At 43.2% G+C, this 18,253-nt stretch overlaps 1 protein-coding gene across 1 annotated transcript; it reads right to left on the bottom strand.

Annotated features, from left to right (window-relative positions):
- Window positions 1-86: 86 nt before the first annotated feature.
- On the bottom strand, window positions 87-17,238 carry kcnk10a (potassium channel, subfamily K, member 10a). The gene is made up of 7 exons (XM_063002560.1): window positions 17,043-17,238; window positions 8,706-9,088; window positions 4,419-4,536; window positions 4,080-4,240; window positions 3,726-3,918; window positions 1,887-2,029; window positions 87-1,099 (listed from the first exon to the last, which is right to left on the bottom strand). Exons 1-7 carry the CDS (start codon window positions 17,101-17,103, stop codon window positions 518-520), a joined length of 1,641 nt encoding a protein of 546 aa, XP_062858630.1. The 5' UTR covers window positions 17,104-17,238; the 3' UTR covers window positions 87-517.
- Window positions 17,239-18,253: the final 1,015 nt, after the last annotated feature.

Genomic DNA, 18,253 nt, shown 5'->3' with positions numbered 1-18,253 from the left:
TTGGTCGTGTAGCGTGTGTGTGATCTGATGTTGTGTTTAACGGGTGACGGGAAAGGGGGCGAATACTTTTTCACAAAGAACGCGGAGCCGTAATTAATCGGACGAGTCGAATTAAAGATCGGACAGAACGAACGTTTACGTTTAATATCCTGACCATAAAAGAAAAGACACCAGAGAGAATGTAAGTACAGCACATGCCTAATACACACGAGAACGTTTAGTTCCTCCGTTAGTAATCAGACGACCACGAAACATCAAATCTTCTCAGTTCTGGAGATCAAACGAACGTTTTTGTTTGCTTTTCTTGTTTTCTTATTTTTTTACATCCAGTCCGTTAGCGATGACTCTCTGTGCTGTTTTGCTACGGTTTGTTCGCATCCTTTCTCCGTTTGCGACGTCCGTTTTGATCAAGTCGTCAGGACACAGTGAAAAGTTCGAGGCGTGACGACGTCCCGTCAGCGATGGAATAAATTGAAGGCACTTTTGTTCCCCCTCGGGGAGGATTTTCCTCGCCCGGCTAACCGTCCACCTCGATATTAAATTCCTCAAATATTTTCTTCTTGGCGTCCTCCTCTCCGTCCTCTTTGGTTCTGGCGGGCACCAGCACGAAGCCGTTCTGCGAGTTGGGACTCTCGGCGAACAGCGGGAGGTCCGACAGGCTGGTGTTCACCTCCTTGTCCGTCTCCTCCTCCTCGGCGTCCTTCTTGTCGTCGCTGGCGCTCTTGGGCCGCCAGTCGCCCGGGATGTTCTTCTTCAGCTCGCGGCTCTTGGCACGCTTGGCGAGCTTGCTGACCGAGCCGAAGCGGTTGAAGATGTTGTCGTTCAGCTTCCCGTTGATGCTCTCCTGCGACGACGTCTTGAAGTCGGCCGCGGCGTCCAGCATGTTGAAGTTGGCGACGCGGCGCTCGTTGGGGTGAGACAGGATGTCGAGGGACTGTGCCCGCTGGTCCAGGCCGAGCTGGCGGCGCTCCATGCTGCGGATGGTGGCGGCGCGCTGGAGCTTATCATGTACCTCCACGCTCAGGCGTCGCCTCGTCTCTCGGAACTCCGCCCGGACGTTCGCCTTCCACTCGACGGCGTGAGCTTTGATCTCTCCCACCTGAAACAAACCACAAAAAACGTCCGTCACTGTCTGACCGCTTGCTGCTCCACTACACCACTCCTAATGATAAGGTTCGAGTGTCCCTCCCAGTGCTGAGCTGTTGCTTTTGTTTTCAAAAGTTTAGGGAAGGCTCTTTCCTGTTACAGAATGCCTGCGGCCCTGTGCACAAATCAGCGTCTATACATTTATGACTTGATTTTGGTGTGGACGAATTCCAGTGGCCAAAATCTTGTGGAAAGTGTTCCAAAAGGAGTAGAGACTGTTATGGCTCCCATGGGGGTTTGGGAAGGAGACGTCCTCATACTGTCTGTGGACAAAAGTATTGGGATGCCCCTTCTAATTACTGAATTTGTGTGTTTCAGCCACAACAGTCGCTAACAGGTGTAATAAATCAATCATGGTTCTGCCTTTGTGCATCAGTTTAGGGAAGGCCCTTTCCTGTTCATTATAAAGACATGAAGAAAAACTCGGTTTAAAGATTAGTAAAGATCATCAGTACTTGATGAGGCGCAGAGACTGCACTTGAAGTGCCTATTGAATAAATCTGCACTGAATCTATCACTCATCTATATTTCCATGCCCTCTGCTGGCAAATAATGGCACTGCAGGTGGACATGATACTGTAATCCATGACCCATGCCTATCTCTACAGCAACAAATGTGTTTAATCTATCAAGCACACCCACCCAGCACAGGTTACATCCATGATTATTAAAGACATTGTTTACACAGCACACACCAGCCACTCAGAGACTCAGCTGAGACAGGATTCAGAACCTCTTACCTCCTCTTTGGTCTTTTTGGACAGAACCCGGAGCCAGTCTCCAATCATACTGAGCACGGCAGCGAAGTACGCCAGACCCACCAGGATCCAGAACCAAACCAGTGGCTTGTACCAGTTGTAGTACTCTTTAGCCCTGTTTCCTCCTGTAAACACAGCAGTGGGATGAATCAGAACACCGACAGCTAATAAAAACCAGCACAGTGACTGATGGACTCAGTACAACCAATCAGAACCAGGTGTATCAATCACTAACAGGAACTTCTCTCCAGGTTCTGACACAAAGTGGACCTTTAAATATCATGGGTCTACTGTTTGAAATAATAATAATAATAATAATAAATAGCAATAAAATAATAATAAAATAATAAAAAATTAATAAAAGTAATAATAATAAAAAATAATAATAAAATAATAAAAAACAATAAGAAAATAGTTCTACTACTACTAATAATAATAATAAAATAATAATATTATTAATAATAATAATAAAATATTCAAATGAATAATATTAATAATAATAAAATATTCAAAATTAAAGCAATAAAATAATAATAATAATAAGAACAAATTAAAAATAAAAAAATAATTTATTAATAATAACAATAATACAGTAATATAACTAGTAATAATAATTATTATTATTGTTATAAAAACAATTATTAATAATAATAATAATCGTAAATGATAAAAGTAAGAATAATTATGGTTTTGAGACATTTGTTTATTAATTATAAATTATTAATAAAATAAAAAGTGCAGTATTATTGTGGACAAACTACATCATAACACTGATTGTTTTTGTTCAGTTTGTTCACAATTCTAAATAAAAACTTATTTTTATATACAAATTTCATGGTGCATCCTGATGTTCCTCACTGAGGTTTATTAGATTCGTTTGTGTTCTTCTGCTCAGTGTTTATGAGGAATCAGCACAATAAAAATCTCCAGCAGCATGAAATGAAGTGTCACATCTGATCAGCATCACACGATTATTCACACCACAGAGTTTTATACCGCGGTAAAACCATTATTACTCTCCAACCAGCTCTGAGTGAGTGGAATAAAGATCAGAACCAGTATAAATAAATCCAGTCTGATGGTCTGATGAAATCCTGCAACACTCCACTGAACATAAACAATAATAAAAACCAGATAAAACCAGTTTAAAACAGGTACTGGTCTCTCGGTCTGGAATATCTGCTGCTGGGCTGGTGGAGCTGGTTGTCTCCCAGTCTGACCAACAATCAAAACTCATATAAACCATTAAAAACCAGCATCCAAAGGACCAGCCATCAAAGACAGGCCTGACCAGCTGAAATCAACCTGACCAGCATCCAAAACTAATTTATATCTACCAAAGACCAGCACAGCAAACCTGACCCGCATCCAAAAGTCCTCTAAAACCATTAAAACCAGCCTGACCAGCATCCAAAAGTCCTCTTATTCCATTAAAACCAGCCTGACCAGCATCCAGAACTCCTCTAAAACTATTAAAGGTCAGTATGTCCATCTCAATTCTAGAGCCAGCCTTACCAGCATCCAGAACATCTCTAAAACCATTTAAACCAGCCTGACCAGCATCCAGAACATCTCTAAAACCATTAAAACCAGCCTGACCAGCATCCAGAACTCCTCTAAAACCATTAAAGATCAGTTTGACCAGCTAGAACCAGACTAACTAACATCCAGAACTCTCCCAAACCATCAAAACCAGTCTCATCAGCATCCAACACTTCTATAAAACCATTAAAACCAGTCTGACCAGCATTCAGATCTCCTCTAAAACATCCTCAAACTCCTCAGACAGGATTTCAGGACAGGAGTAACAGATTTTCCTACCTGCCACGTAATCTCCGATCCCCACTGTGGTCAGCGTGATGACGACGAAATAAATGGCATCCAGCGCCGTCCACTCTTCAATCTCTTTAAATATCACAGCAGGAATGGTGACGAAGACGATGCAGCCGGCGAGGATGAAGAGTAACGTCGAGCCCACTCGGATCTTCGTCTGACTGATCTGATTATTTTTATTCTGGTGGTGAAAACAGAAAAGTATTATTATTATTATTTTATTATTGCTGTTAGTTTTATTGTTATTATTATTATATTATTATTTTTATCATTATTATTATTATTATTATTATTATTATATTATTATTATTATTATTATTATTATTATTATTATTTTCTTACCCTGAACATTTTCTCCACTTTGGCGATGGTTTTGACGAAGATGGTACCGAGCTGGTCACCCACTCCGGCCAGCAGGAAGCCGAACAGCGGGATGCCAAATATTGCATAAAGAATGCAGAATGTTTTTCCTCCCTCTGTGCTGGGGGCGATGTTGCCATATCCTACAGAAAAGTGATAGAATGGATGTTAAAACAGACCAAAGCTGAAGTGTAAACTGAGACTAGAGGACAGAAACAGGTGACTGAACCCCACACAACACCCACGGGGACAGACCTTAGAGCAAATCCACCTGCTGCACGGTCTCTCAGCGAGTGTTGTGTTAGATATGTAAGGACGCACCTATAGTGGTGATGACGGTACCAGCGAAAAAGAAAGCGCTGCCCAGGTCCCAGTAGCTGAAGTTGTAGGTGGTGTCTCCTATAGGACTCACGCCTGCACTGAACGCATCGATGGAGTGCTGCACACACAACCACACACAGGTGCAGAATGAGTTACAGGTGTGCACATTGTTTGGATCAACAGTTTGGGGAAGGCCCAAAGCAAGGTTTGTAAAGTTGTACCTGAACCCCACTGAACACGTTAATTGTGAGCCAGACCTTACAACTTCTCCTGATGTACTGTACACCCCCCCCCCCCCCCCACCATACCATGAATCTTTCACTGATATCAGTCTGGATGGACGTTTTGTCTTTGGTACCAATAACTATACGTTCATTTGTCTTAAACACGAGCTGAACCATGGACTCATCTGACCACAGCACACGTGTCCACTGTCTTTCAGTCCATCTGAGATGATCTCGGGCCCGGAGAACCCTGAGGTGTTTCTGTATAGAGTTGATGTACGACTCTCTCTGTGTGTAATAAAGTTTCAGGTCGTGTTTCCTGATGCAGCGGCGGCCTGTGTTCAGTAACAGCGGTTTTCTGAAGCACTCCTGAGCTCATGTGGCTGCATTTATCACAGTTGCGAGACATCTAAGATTTCTTGAGGTTCTTTGAATCCTTCCACAACATTATGTACAGTAGATGGTGAAAGATCTAAAGTACTTGCAAATTTGACCTGATTGATTCTCTCCTGAAGTTTGGAACACAGTGGTGAGCCACACCCCATCATTGCTTGTACAGACTGATCCTGATCCAGGTGGATCCTTTTATACCCGATCATGATTCTCTCACCTGCTCACTGTGGAACCTTTGAAACATTCCATCAACTTTTCACTTTCATTCTGTCCCAACTCTTTTGGAGTTACAGCATCAAATTCCAAACCTGTTCCTGCACTGCAGCTTTAATCCTGTGTGAGGTGGACGCTGAAGGTCCAGAGCGGCGGGAACCGCGGTGCTGATTCACAGGAGTAATGATGTCATTAGCACTAATGAATCGTTAGCACAGACACACGCCGAGGCCCCCGCCGGGGCGGAGCAGCTGCCGGCCCCGCCCGACTCCTCCCCGCCTGACAGGACGTGCAGGCAACAGATTGGAGAAGCAACAGGAAGTCTGTGATGTGTGAGGACCGACGGTGAAGGAGGCTGAAGGGCGAGCGGACAAGGGCAAACACACACACACTCACACACACACACACACACACACATTCACACACACTCACACACACACACTCACACACACTGACACACACACACTGACACACACACACTCACACACGCTCAGTCGAACTTTTTGGTCACTTTTGCCTGATTGGTTGATTGATTGACCAATCAACGTGATTACAGCAGCCGTCTCAAATCTAAACATCACTCACATAAAACCACACACACACACACACACACACACACACTATATGGAACACACACACTATATAGAACACACACACACACACTATATGGAACACACACACACAAACACACACACACTATATAGAACACACACACTATATGGAACACACACACACACACTATATGGAACACACAAACACACACACACTATATGGATCACACACACACACACACTACATAGAACACACACACACACTATATATAACACACACACACAAACACACACACTATATGGATCACACACACACACACACTATAGAACACACACACACACACACACTATATGGATCACACACACACACACACACTACATAGAACACACACACACACTATATGTAACACACACACACAAACACACACACTATATGGATCACACACACACACACACTATAGAACACACACACACACACTATATGGAACACACACACACAAACACACACACTATATGGATCACACACACACACACACACTATATAGAACACACACACACACTATATGAAACACACACACACAAACACACACACACTATATGGATCACACACACACACACACACACTATATGGATCACACACACACACACACAATATTTGTAACACACACGCTATCTGGCCGAAAGTATGTGGTGATTGTAAACCCGGTGGAAAGGACCTTCCCCAAACTAAAGTTGAAAGCCAATAGTGTGTTTAAATCCAGTTGCTTTTAAACCTTGAGTCTCAACAATTAGGGGCGTCCAAATAATTTCAACCATATAGTGTGTGTGTGTGTGTGTGTGTGTGTGTGTGTGTGTGTGTGTGTGTGTGTGTTCCATACAGTAAGTGTGTTCACTTAAAACCGTTCTGACAATGTAAAGTAGCTAAACGCTCTCGACAAGCAGGAACAAATAGAACATCATTCAAATAGAACTCGCTGTAGGACTCCAGCGAACCACAGCGCCAGCGTTATCTCCACACAGAGGAAACCTGGAACAGAGGTGAAGCTTTCTGATTCAGCGAGTCACAAAACAATGAAGAGGAACATCTAAGGAACTTCAGGCTCATGAAGGACGTGGGATATATATGTGTGTATATATTTATACTCTACATGCCAAAAGTATTTGGACGCCCCAACATGAGCTGGTTGGACGTCACATGTTGTTATTCGACACTAAAGACAATATTTTGACAAATATTCAAATATAGAAGCAAATGTGTGTGTGTGTGTGTGTGTGTGTGTCTGGCAGCACACTGAGCAATGATTCATGGGTAATGAGTCAGCTCATGTGAACCTGCACCCACACTTTCTTTCTATAGCAAAAAGTACAAAGTGACTGGAACACACACACACACACACACACACACACACACACATTACATGGAACATACACATACTATATGGAACACACACTAAATAGAACACACACTAATGTGTGTGTGTGTGTGTGTGTGTGTTCCATATAGTAGGTGTGTGTGTATCATTAAGTGTGTGCATGGAACCTTGCTTTGTGCTGGAACAGAAAGACCTTCCCCAAACTGTTTACGCACACACACACACACACACACACACACACTATATGGCCAAAAGTATATGGACGCTCCTAATGCTTCCAGCTTTAGTTGAGTTGAAGCCCTTTCCTGTATTAAAGCCCGGTCCATTGGGATACATATTTACAATCACCGCCTGAAATTCTGGGCACAAATTCCCAGTCTCACAGAAAGATTCCCAGCTGAGTGAAGGCGGTTAATCTCAACCCGGTTGCCAGTCGTGTCTGATACATGATGAATAACTTCTGACTCACTGGAGCTTTTTTGTTCCGTGTCTGTTCTGGCACCTCGTAAACCAGACGGTTCATTAAAGTTGGGACGGGGGCGTAAATAAGGCGCAGACAGAGAGAAACGCTGCACCCCAGCATCACCACGTCAGGTTATAATGATTACTGAGTTATGGTTTCAAGGCTTGGTTGTTCAGCACGGTGCTTAAATCATCCAGGACCAAGGTCGTAGTCATGAAATGAACCCGGGGGGGGCTTGAACCAGCAACCTTCTGATTAGTCAAGTACCCGAACCGCTGAGCTATAACCACTGTGCATTAATGCTGCAGGTGGATTTGTAGTCAGTCGGCTCTACTTTATAATGATAATAATAATAATGAGATTCCACGAGATTTTGGACTGTTTCAAACCATAAGGTCAGACAGTGATGCTGGACAAGAACGCCTGGCTCACAGTCGATGTTCCAATTCATCCCACAAGTGTTTTTATTTAGGCTTGAGGTCAAGAGTCTGTGTAGCCACTGAAGTTTTCAACATGTCTTTAAGGATCTTGTATTGTACACAAGTGCACAGTCATGCTGGACCAGGAGGGGGCCTTCCCTAAACTGTTTCCACTATACACCTGTTGGCAGTGGGTGTGGCTAAAACACCTGAAGTGAATGATTAGTGGGAGTGTACAGGTGTGCTGGTTGGTTAGAGGTGGGAGGAGGAGGGCTTACAATCCTCGCTCAAAGGTGGGATTCGAACCCTCAATCTTCTGATTGATTCCACCCCCAGTCCCCAGAGGTTACATTTCAAGGACCAATTCCAAACGGCCTCTGACAAGCAGCTTGACCGGTGACTGTCATGACTGTACGCCAACTATGAGGTGACCTCAACCCCACTGAAGACCTCTGGGATGAATTAGAATGCTGACTGTAATCCAGGCCTCATGTCAGGGTCCACCAATGCCCCCTAATAAAAGCACTCCTGTTTTAAATGTATTAGAAAGCCTGCCAGAGGAGTGGAGACTGCTAGTGCAGCGATGGAGAAGCCAGCCTCCATCGTGCAGCCCTCAGGTCTGGAGCGAGACGCTCAGGGGGCCACACCCACCTTTATGAGGACCTCCAGTTCTTCGGGCGTGACGCAGGGGTGCTTGTGGAGGAACGCCGCCTTCTCGGCCGTGATGGTGTCCTTCTGGTTCCTCTCGAACGGCTGCTCCAGGGCCCGGAACGCCAAACCTCCGGCCACCAGGTACATCACCACCACCACGAAGACCGCCAGCACCGTCTTCCACTTCATCACCGAGAGCAGGGCCGAGCCGTCCGCCCCCGCCTCCATGCTGGCCACCACGCTGACGGGGCGCGACACCGAGAGGCGCGGCACCGAGCACCCCATGGGGTTCTGCATGGTGGCCACGCTGGCCTGCACCAGACTGGACTGCAGCATCCCCGCCTGGACCTTCTTCGGTGGGACCAGGTTAGTTTGGACCTCCACTGTGAAAACAAAATGTATTAAACAGATCACACATGCTTCAAAGGGACTCGAACACAGAACCACCAAAAGCATGTGGACACGTGACCGCTGACGTTCCAATTCATTCCAAAGTGTTTTTATTTGGGGTTAAAGTGAAGGGTGTGTGTAGCCACTGGGGTTTAATCCCTGTCTTTAAGGACCTTGTATTGTACACAGGAACAGAGTCATGCTGGAACAGGGAAGGACCTTCCCTAAACTGTTTCCACTATACACCTGTTGGCGGTGATGATTTGGGGGGGGGTGAGGGTGCTTTTACTGTACAGGTGTGCTGGTTGGTTGGAGGTGGGAGCAGGAGGGTTACAATCCTCACTCAAGGGAACACCAGGGGCTGATGGTTGGAGCTGGGATTTAAACCGTCAACCCTCTGATTGGTAGCACAGAGCCCTAGTTGGAATCAGAAATATTTAACCCCCCCCCACACACACACACACTCAAACACAAACATACACACACACACACACACACACACACCTAAACACACACACACACACTCATGTTTAAACAAATACACACACACCTAAACACACACACACACACACACACTCATGCCCAAATACAAACACACACACACACACTCATGCTTAAACATATACACACACACACACACACTCCTGCTCAAATACAAACATACACACACACACACACTCATGCCCAAATACAAACACACACACACACTCATGCTTAAACAAATACACACACACACACTCATGCTCAAATACAAACACACACACACTCATGCTTAAACAAATACACACACACACACTCATGCTCAAATACAAACACACACACACTCATGCTTAAACAAATACACACACACACACACACTCACACACTCATGCCCAAATACAAACACACACACACACACACACTCATGCTTAAACATATACACACACACACACACTCATGCCCAAATACAAACAGACACACACACACACACTCATGCCCAATTACAAACACACACACACACTCATGCTTAAACAAATACACACACACACACTCATGCTTAAACATATACACACACACACACACTCATGCTCAAATACAAACACACACACACTCATGCTTAAACAAATACACACACACACACTCATGCTTAAACAAATACACACACACACACACACTCACACACTCATGCCCAAATACAAACACACACACACACACTCATGCTCAAATACAAACATACACACACTCATGCTCAAATACACACACACACACACACACACTCATGCTTAAACAAATACACACACACACACTCACACACACACACTCATGCTTAAACAAATACACACACACACACACACACTCATGCCCAAATACAAACACACACACACACACACACTCATGCTCAAATACAAACATACACACACTCATGCTTAAACAAATACACACACACACACACACACACACACACACTCATGCTTAAACAAATACACACACACACACACTCATGCCCAAATACAAACACACACACACACACACACACTCATGCTTAAACAAATACACACACACACACACACACTCATGCCCAAATACAAACACACACACACACACACTCATGCTCAAATACAAACATACACACACTCATGCTTAAACAAATACACACACACACACACACACACACACACACTCATGCTTAAACAAATACACATACACACACTCATGCCCAAATACAAACACACACACACACACACACTCATGCTTAAACAAATACACACACACACACACACACACTCATGCCCAAATACAAACACACACACACACACACTCATTCTTAAACAAATACACACACACACACACACACACACTCATGCTCAAATACAAACATACACACACACACACACTCATGCTTAAACAAATACACACACACCTAAACACACACACTCACACACACTCATGCTCAAATACAAACACACACTCACACACGCACTCACAGACACACATACAGTGTATCACAAAAGTGAGTACACCCCTCACATTTCTGCAAATATTTCATTATATCTTTTCATGGGACAACACTATAGACATGAAACTTGGATATAACTTAGAGTAGTCAGTGTACAGCTTGTATAGCGGTGTAGATTTACTGTCTTCTGAAAATAACTCAACACACAGCCATTAATGTCTAAATAGCTGCAACATAAGTGAGTACACCCCACAGTGAACATGTCCAAATTGTGCCCAAAGTGTCAATATTTTGTGTGACCACCATTATTATCCAGCACTGCCTTAACCCTCCTGGGCATGGAATTCACCAGAGCTGCACAGGTTGCTACTGGAATCCTCTTCCACTCCTCCATGATGACATCAAGGAGCTGGTGGATGTTAGACACCTTGAACTCCTCCACCTTCCACTTGAGGATGCGCCACAGGTGCTCAATTGGGTTTAGTCCATCACCTTTACCTTCAGCTTCCTCAGCAAGGCAGTTGTCATCTTGGAGGTTGTGTTTGGGGTCGTTATCCTGTTGGAAAACTGCCATGAGGCCCAGTTTTCGAAGGGAGGGGATCATGCTCTGTTTCAGAATGTCACAGTACATGTTGGAATTCATGTTTCCCTCAATGAACTGCAGCTCCCCAGTGCCAGCAACACTCATGCAGCCCAAGACCATGATGCTACCACCACCATGCTTGACTGTAGGCAAGATACAGTTGTCTTGGTACTTCTCACCAGGGCGCCGCCACACATGCTGGACACCATCTGAGCCAAACGAGTTTATCTTGGTCTCGTCAGACCACAGGGCATTCCAGTAATCCATGTTCTTGGACTGCTTGTCTTCAGCAAACTGTTTGCAGGCTTTCTTGTGCGTCAGCTTCCTTCTGGGATGACGACCATGCAGACCGAGTTGATGCAGTGTGCGGCGTATGGTCTGAGCACTGACAGGCGGACCTCCCACGTCTTCAACCTCTGCAGCAATGCTGGCAGCACTCATGTGTCTATTTTTTAAAGCCAACCTCTGGATATGACGCCGAACACGTGGACTCAACTTCTTTGGTCGACCCTGGCGAAGCCTGTTCCGAGTGGAACCTTTCCTGGAAAACCGCTGTATGACCTTGGCCACCATGCTGTAGCTCAGTTTCAGGGTGTTAGCAATCTTCTTATAGCCCAGGCCATCTTTGTGGAGAGCAACAATTCTATTTCTCACATCCTCAGAGAGTTCTTTGCCATGAGGTGCCATGTTGAATATCCAGTGGCCAGTATGAGAGAATTGTACCCAAAACACCAAATTTAACAGCCCTGCTCCCCATTTACACCTGGGACCTTGACACATGACACCAGGGAGGGACAACGACACATTTGGGCACAATTTGGACATGTTCACTGTGGGGTGTACTCACTTATGTTGCAGCTATTTAGACATTAATGGCTGTGTGTTGAGTTATTTTCAGAAGACAGTAAATCTACACTGCTATACAAGTTGTACACTGACTACTCTAAGTTATATCCAAGTTTCATGTCTATAGTGTTGTCCCATGAAAAGATATAATGAAATATTTGCAGAAATGTGAGGGGTGTACTCACTTTTGTGATACACTGTATATGCTAAACCATACACACCCACTCATGCTCAAACATACACACACACTTAAACACACTCACACACACACTCATGCTCAAACAAATACACACAGACACTTACACGCACTCACACACATGCTAAACCATACACACACATACACACATGCTTAAACACAAACACACACACACACACCTAAAGACACTTGTCTGAGAGTGTGTGTGTCTAAGAGTGTGTGTCTGAGAGTGTGTGTGTGAGGGTGTCTGTGTGTGAGAGTATGTCTGGGAGTGTGTGTGTGTGTGTGTGTGTATTTGTTTGAGCATGAGTGTGTGTGTCTAAGTGTGTGTGTCTGAGAGTGTGTGTTTGAGTGTCTAAGAGTGTGTGTGTCTGAGTGTGTGTGTTTGAGTGTTTGAGCATGAGTGTGTGTGTATGGTTTAGCATGTGTGTGACACACACACACACACTCTCAGACACACTCTCAGACACACACACACACATAACTGTAATGAGTTTATGAAGTGTGGAGACGCTGATGACGTCACTCAGACTGCAGCAGTGAAGCTCTTACAGTAATTGTTCTCCTTCAGGTCCTGTAGAGCCTCACTAATCAGTTCATTTAAATAATAATCACAATTTATATCAGATACTGTCATGGTTCATTAATGGATCACGCCCCAGACCAGGGGCCACAGACCGGGGGCCACAGACCGGGGGCCACAGACCAGGGGCCACAAACCAGGGGACACAAACCAGGGGACACAGACCAGGAGACACAGACCGGGGGACACAGACCGGGGGGGACAGACCAGGGGACACAACCCGGGGGCCACAGACCAGGGGACACAAACCGGGGGCCACAGACCAGAAGACACAGACCAGGGGACACAGACCGGGGGACACGGTGAGAGAACAGATGTTGGATCATACATGCATGAAAATATACAGATGTTAGAACATGCAGATGTCAGATCATACAGATATTAGAGCATGCAGATGTTAAAGCATGCAGATATTAGAGTAAACAGATGTTTAAACATCCAGATGTAAGAGCATACAGATGTTTAAGCATACAGATGTCAGAATATGCAAATGTTAGAGCATACAGATGTTAAAACACGCAGAAGTCAGAACATGCAGATGTCAGAACATGTTGATGTTAGAGCTGTAGCTGTTTAAACAGGCAGATGTTAGAACATGTTGATGTTAGAGCTGTAGCTGTTTAAACAGGCAGATGTTAGAACATGCAGATGTTACAGAACATACAGATGTTAGACCATGTAGATGTTAGAATATGCAGATGTGAGATTATACAGATGTTAGAATATGCAGATGCTAGAACATGCAGATATCAGACCATGCAGATGTTAGAATATGCAGATGTGAGATTATACAGATGTTAGAATATGCAGATGTGAGAACATGCAGATGTGAGATTATACAGATGTTGTACAGATGTGTTCCACAGTGATGCAGGTGATGATGAATCTGATGGTTTTTTCTCAGATGAGATTCTTATTGTTAAACACTGATGTCAGGTCCTCACACCCTGTGTGTGTGTGTGTGAGTGTGTGTGTGTGTGAGTGTGTGTGTGTGTGTGTGTGTGTGTGTGTGTGTGTGAGTGAGTGTGTGTGTGTGTGTGTGTGTGTGTGTGTGTGAGGAACCTGCAGGAGGAACGTGAGCTACATTACTGATTTCTACTCCACTACAGCATGAGGTAATGCCATAACCATTACACAACAGTGCTTCTGCCAGGGTTGCCAGATTGAAGTAGATAATCAAGTCCTCAAATGTTCCTCATACGTTCCTGAACGTGGTAAATCTGGTACAGGGGTTCCTGAGGGGTTCCTGAGGGGTTCTTACATGGATCATGTTCTGTTTCATGCTCTTTTATACTGAACCTTTAGGGGTCGCACATGAGGAACCTTGCGAGGAACCTTTAAGCTGCCAGCTGGAACCTTTTCTGAAAACAATCAGCGATGCTACAGTTGTTTTTTAGTCAGGGTTGCCAGATTGTGTTGCTCTCAGAGTCAGACTGAAGCACAGCTGATGGTGTGGGTGACACACAGCACCGGGGTCCTGAGGACCTGGGTTCGATTCAAACCTCTGATCGCTGTCTGTAGGAAATCTTGGCTGCTCTGATTGTTTATAGTGAGTGAGTGAATGTGTTTTAGGTGGCACCTCACCCACCACGACCCTGACCAGAATCCAGTGTTCGGTGAAAAAAACGGCCAGTTCTGTTATCACCTGGGTTGCCAGATAAACATTTTTCAATATAAATATGTAATTAGGGTTGCCAGATATAATTTTTCTCAGTATGATGGCTTTAGATGGGCTAATGTTATTGATTAGGGTTGCCAGATAAACAGTTTCTCAGTATGAATGCTGTAGGTGGGAAATATTGTTGAATAGGGTTGCCAGATATACATTTTTCAATATAAATATGTAATTAATTAGGGTTGCCAGATATATATATATTTTTTCAGTATGAAGGCTTTAGGTGGGCTAATGTTGTTGGTTAGGGTTGCCAGATATACATTTTCTCAGTATGAACGGCTTTAAGTGGGCTAATGTTATTGATTAGGGTTGCCAGATATACATTTTCTTAGTATGAAGGCTTAAGGTGGGATAACATTATTGATTAGGGTTGCCAGATGTACATTTTCTCAGTATAATGGCTTTAGGTGTAATAATGTTATTGATTAGAGTTGCCAGATGTACATTTTCTCAGTATAAAGGCTTTAGGTCGGCTAATGTTATTGATTAGGGTTGCCAGATGTACATTTTCTCAGTATAAAGGTTTTAGGTGGGCTAATGTTATTGATTAGGGTTGCCAAATTGGGTTGCTTGGATTTTACAGTTCAGTTTGCCAGATATTACTGATCAGATCTAATGTAGTGGCGTCAACCAGGAACTGCAGGCTCGGCTGAATACAGCTGAGCTGGAAATCCTGCTTGTGATGTCACTGTGATGTCACTATGATGTCACACTGATGCATGTGTCAGAATTTTGTTGAGAAAAAAGCTCCAGCATTAAATCACCAGTTTAATTAAAACAACATCTCCCAAAACGACCGTCTGTCCTTTATTACATACAATGTATTAATGCTTAAGCACACACACACACACTGATCCGATGCTCTCTATCAGGTCCTGTAAAATCCCTGATGCAGTGTTCCAGTGTGTGTGAAGGAGGGATTGTTGATGGCACAGTCATCATGCAGCAGTAGGATCTGGGTTGCCAGTTGTACAAAATTTGTATCTGATTTTTTAATGTGTACAGCTGGGGACAAAAGTTTACATACAGTTAGATGGCACGTTAGGCGATATAAATAAAGGGACTTAATCTGGCAACCCTGTGCGTAACCACAAACTGGGAGTCCCAGTGAGCTGTTTATCTGAAGTTATTGGTATTGAAGGTTAGTCTGGAATCAGTAGTGAGGAGGTGAATCTGATCTCCTGATCTAAACTGCTACTGTGCTTTGATCCTTTATGTTCTGATGGTGAATGTGTGACTGTTCAAGCAGCAAATGATTGATTATTTTACTATATTAACCAAGGTGCAAATAATAATATTAATTATACAATAAAATTATAAAAATATATATTAATAATAATAATAATAATAATAATAATAATAAAAATAACAACAGCAATGTTATTAAAAATAACAATAATTAACAAAAATAACATTAATGAATAATTGTTATAAATAAATAAATAAATGAAAATAATAACACTAACAGTAATATAAATAGTAATAATAATAATAATAACAATAATAATTCATTAAAATAAAAATAAAAAAGTATTACTACTACTACTAATAATAATAATAATAACTATAATAACACTAATAAAATTAATACAAATAACACCACCAGTAATAATAATAGTAGATAATAACAAACAACAACCACAATAACAATAATAATAGTTAATTAAAATATTTGTAATAATTTTATTTATATATATTAATATTATTATTTTTTTATTTTTTTATTAATTAATACAAAAAACTGTTATAATAATAATAATTAATTAATTAATTACATTAATTACATTAATGAATAATAATAATAATAATAATTATTATTATTTTATATTATCAAAAATAATGCCACCAGTAATAATAATGATAATAAATAATAATAAATAAATAATAATAACAGTAATAATAATAATAATAATAATAACAACAATAATAATAATAAATAATAATAATAATAATAATAATAATAATAACAATAATAATAATAAATAATCAATAATAATAATAATAATAATAATAATGATAATGATTTATACTGCAGTGTAAATGCGCTGGTGATCCAGTGAATTGCACTGGGGGTTTTTGCGCGTGCACTCAAACATACATGCACATGCCAACGCTTTGATGTACCGACCTGGCGGGGGAGCCCAGCAGCTACTGCTCGGTTTCCTCTGATTCTCCGCCGGGAATTTCATCCTGATCTGCACCGATCTGCACCGACACCAAAATCAGTCCAAATAAAAAGAAATGAGTGAATCAGGCGCGTGCCTGCGGTCCTCCCGCGCTGCGGCTGTGGGTGTTCGGGAGCTTGTTTGGGGGGGGTGACTTCATTCCCGCGTACGGGACCCGAAATATCATCAATCACATCTTCTGCGTCTGTGTGTCCGAGTCACACGAGGAAAAAGCCGCACAGAGGCGCGAGCAGAGCGGATCCTGTTGATCCTCCTCCAGCTTCTACATCCTTCAGGTTTCTCCCAGCAGCTGCAGTGCACTCGCGCACACACACTCGCGCTCAGACACACACTCACGCTCAGACACACACACACACACTCACACACACACACACACACACTCACACACACCGCTCAGCCCCCTCCTTCCCGTGCACCATGCACCAAGAGCAGCACCTCATGCATGAAACTCCACTCGAGATGTTTCTGTAAATAGTTCACGTCCACCGTACACTCACTGTCCACTTTATTGTGTGTGTGTGTGTGTGTGTGTTTGTGCACCAGACTAATCCTGGTTGGAACCTTATTTTCCAGTATTAGAACATCCTTGGTTCTGCACAGCACTGGTTTCACATGGTGCTGGACATGATTGCACAATTACACAGTCCACTGGGGATCTCCCATCCTGCCACAGCCCACATTCGCTCTACTGGGTTCAGATCAATCAGGTGACTGGGGAGGCTTTGGGAGACTGAAGAGACCAGTTTGAGATGACTTGAGCTTTGTGGTATGCTGGACACACGCTGGACGTTGCCATTATCAGTCGGTCAGTTGTGGTGATAAAAGGGAAGCACGTGTTCAAAATACAAATCAGCTAAATAATCACCTTTGTTGATCCATGTTTGTTTGACTGTATACATTTTTGTATGTGGTTTTGTCCAGCCACAGACGTTGTCCAGCTAAAGACTTTGTCCAGCCACCAGTTTTGTCCAGCCACAGACTTTGTCCAGCCACACATTGTCCAGCTAGAGGTTTTGTTCAGCCACAGACTTTGTCCAGTTAGAGGTTTTGCCCAATGAAAGGTTTTGTCCAGCTAGAGGTTCTGTCCAGCCACATGTTTCGTCCAGTCGGAGTTTTGTCCAGTCACAGACTATGTCCAGCTAGAGGTTTTGCC

This window comes from Trichomycterus rosablanca, chromosome 9, assembly GCF_030014385.1.
Source record: "Trichomycterus rosablanca isolate fTriRos1 chromosome 9, fTriRos1.hap1, whole genome shotgun sequence".
NCBI lineage: Eukaryota > Metazoa > Chordata > Actinopteri > Siluriformes > Trichomycteridae > Trichomycterus > Trichomycterus rosablanca.
The sequence above is the reverse complement of the archived record's forward strand: the minus strand, read 5'-3'. Positions and strand labels throughout refer to the sequence as shown.

Coding starts and splice junctions, on each gene's coding strand:
- kcnk10a (XM_063002560.1), bottom strand. CDS start 17,103: ATGAAATTCCCGGCGGAGAATCAGAGGAAACCGAGCAGTAGCTGCTGG. Junction 9,089..17,042: donor CTGCTGGGCTCCCCCGCCAG/GTCGGTACATCA, acceptor TTGTTTTCACAG/TGGAGGTCCAAACTAACCTG. Junction 1,100..1,886: donor CCAAAAAGACCAAAGAGGAG/GTAAGAGGTTCT, acceptor GGTTTGTTTCAG/GTGGGAGAGATCAAAGCTCA.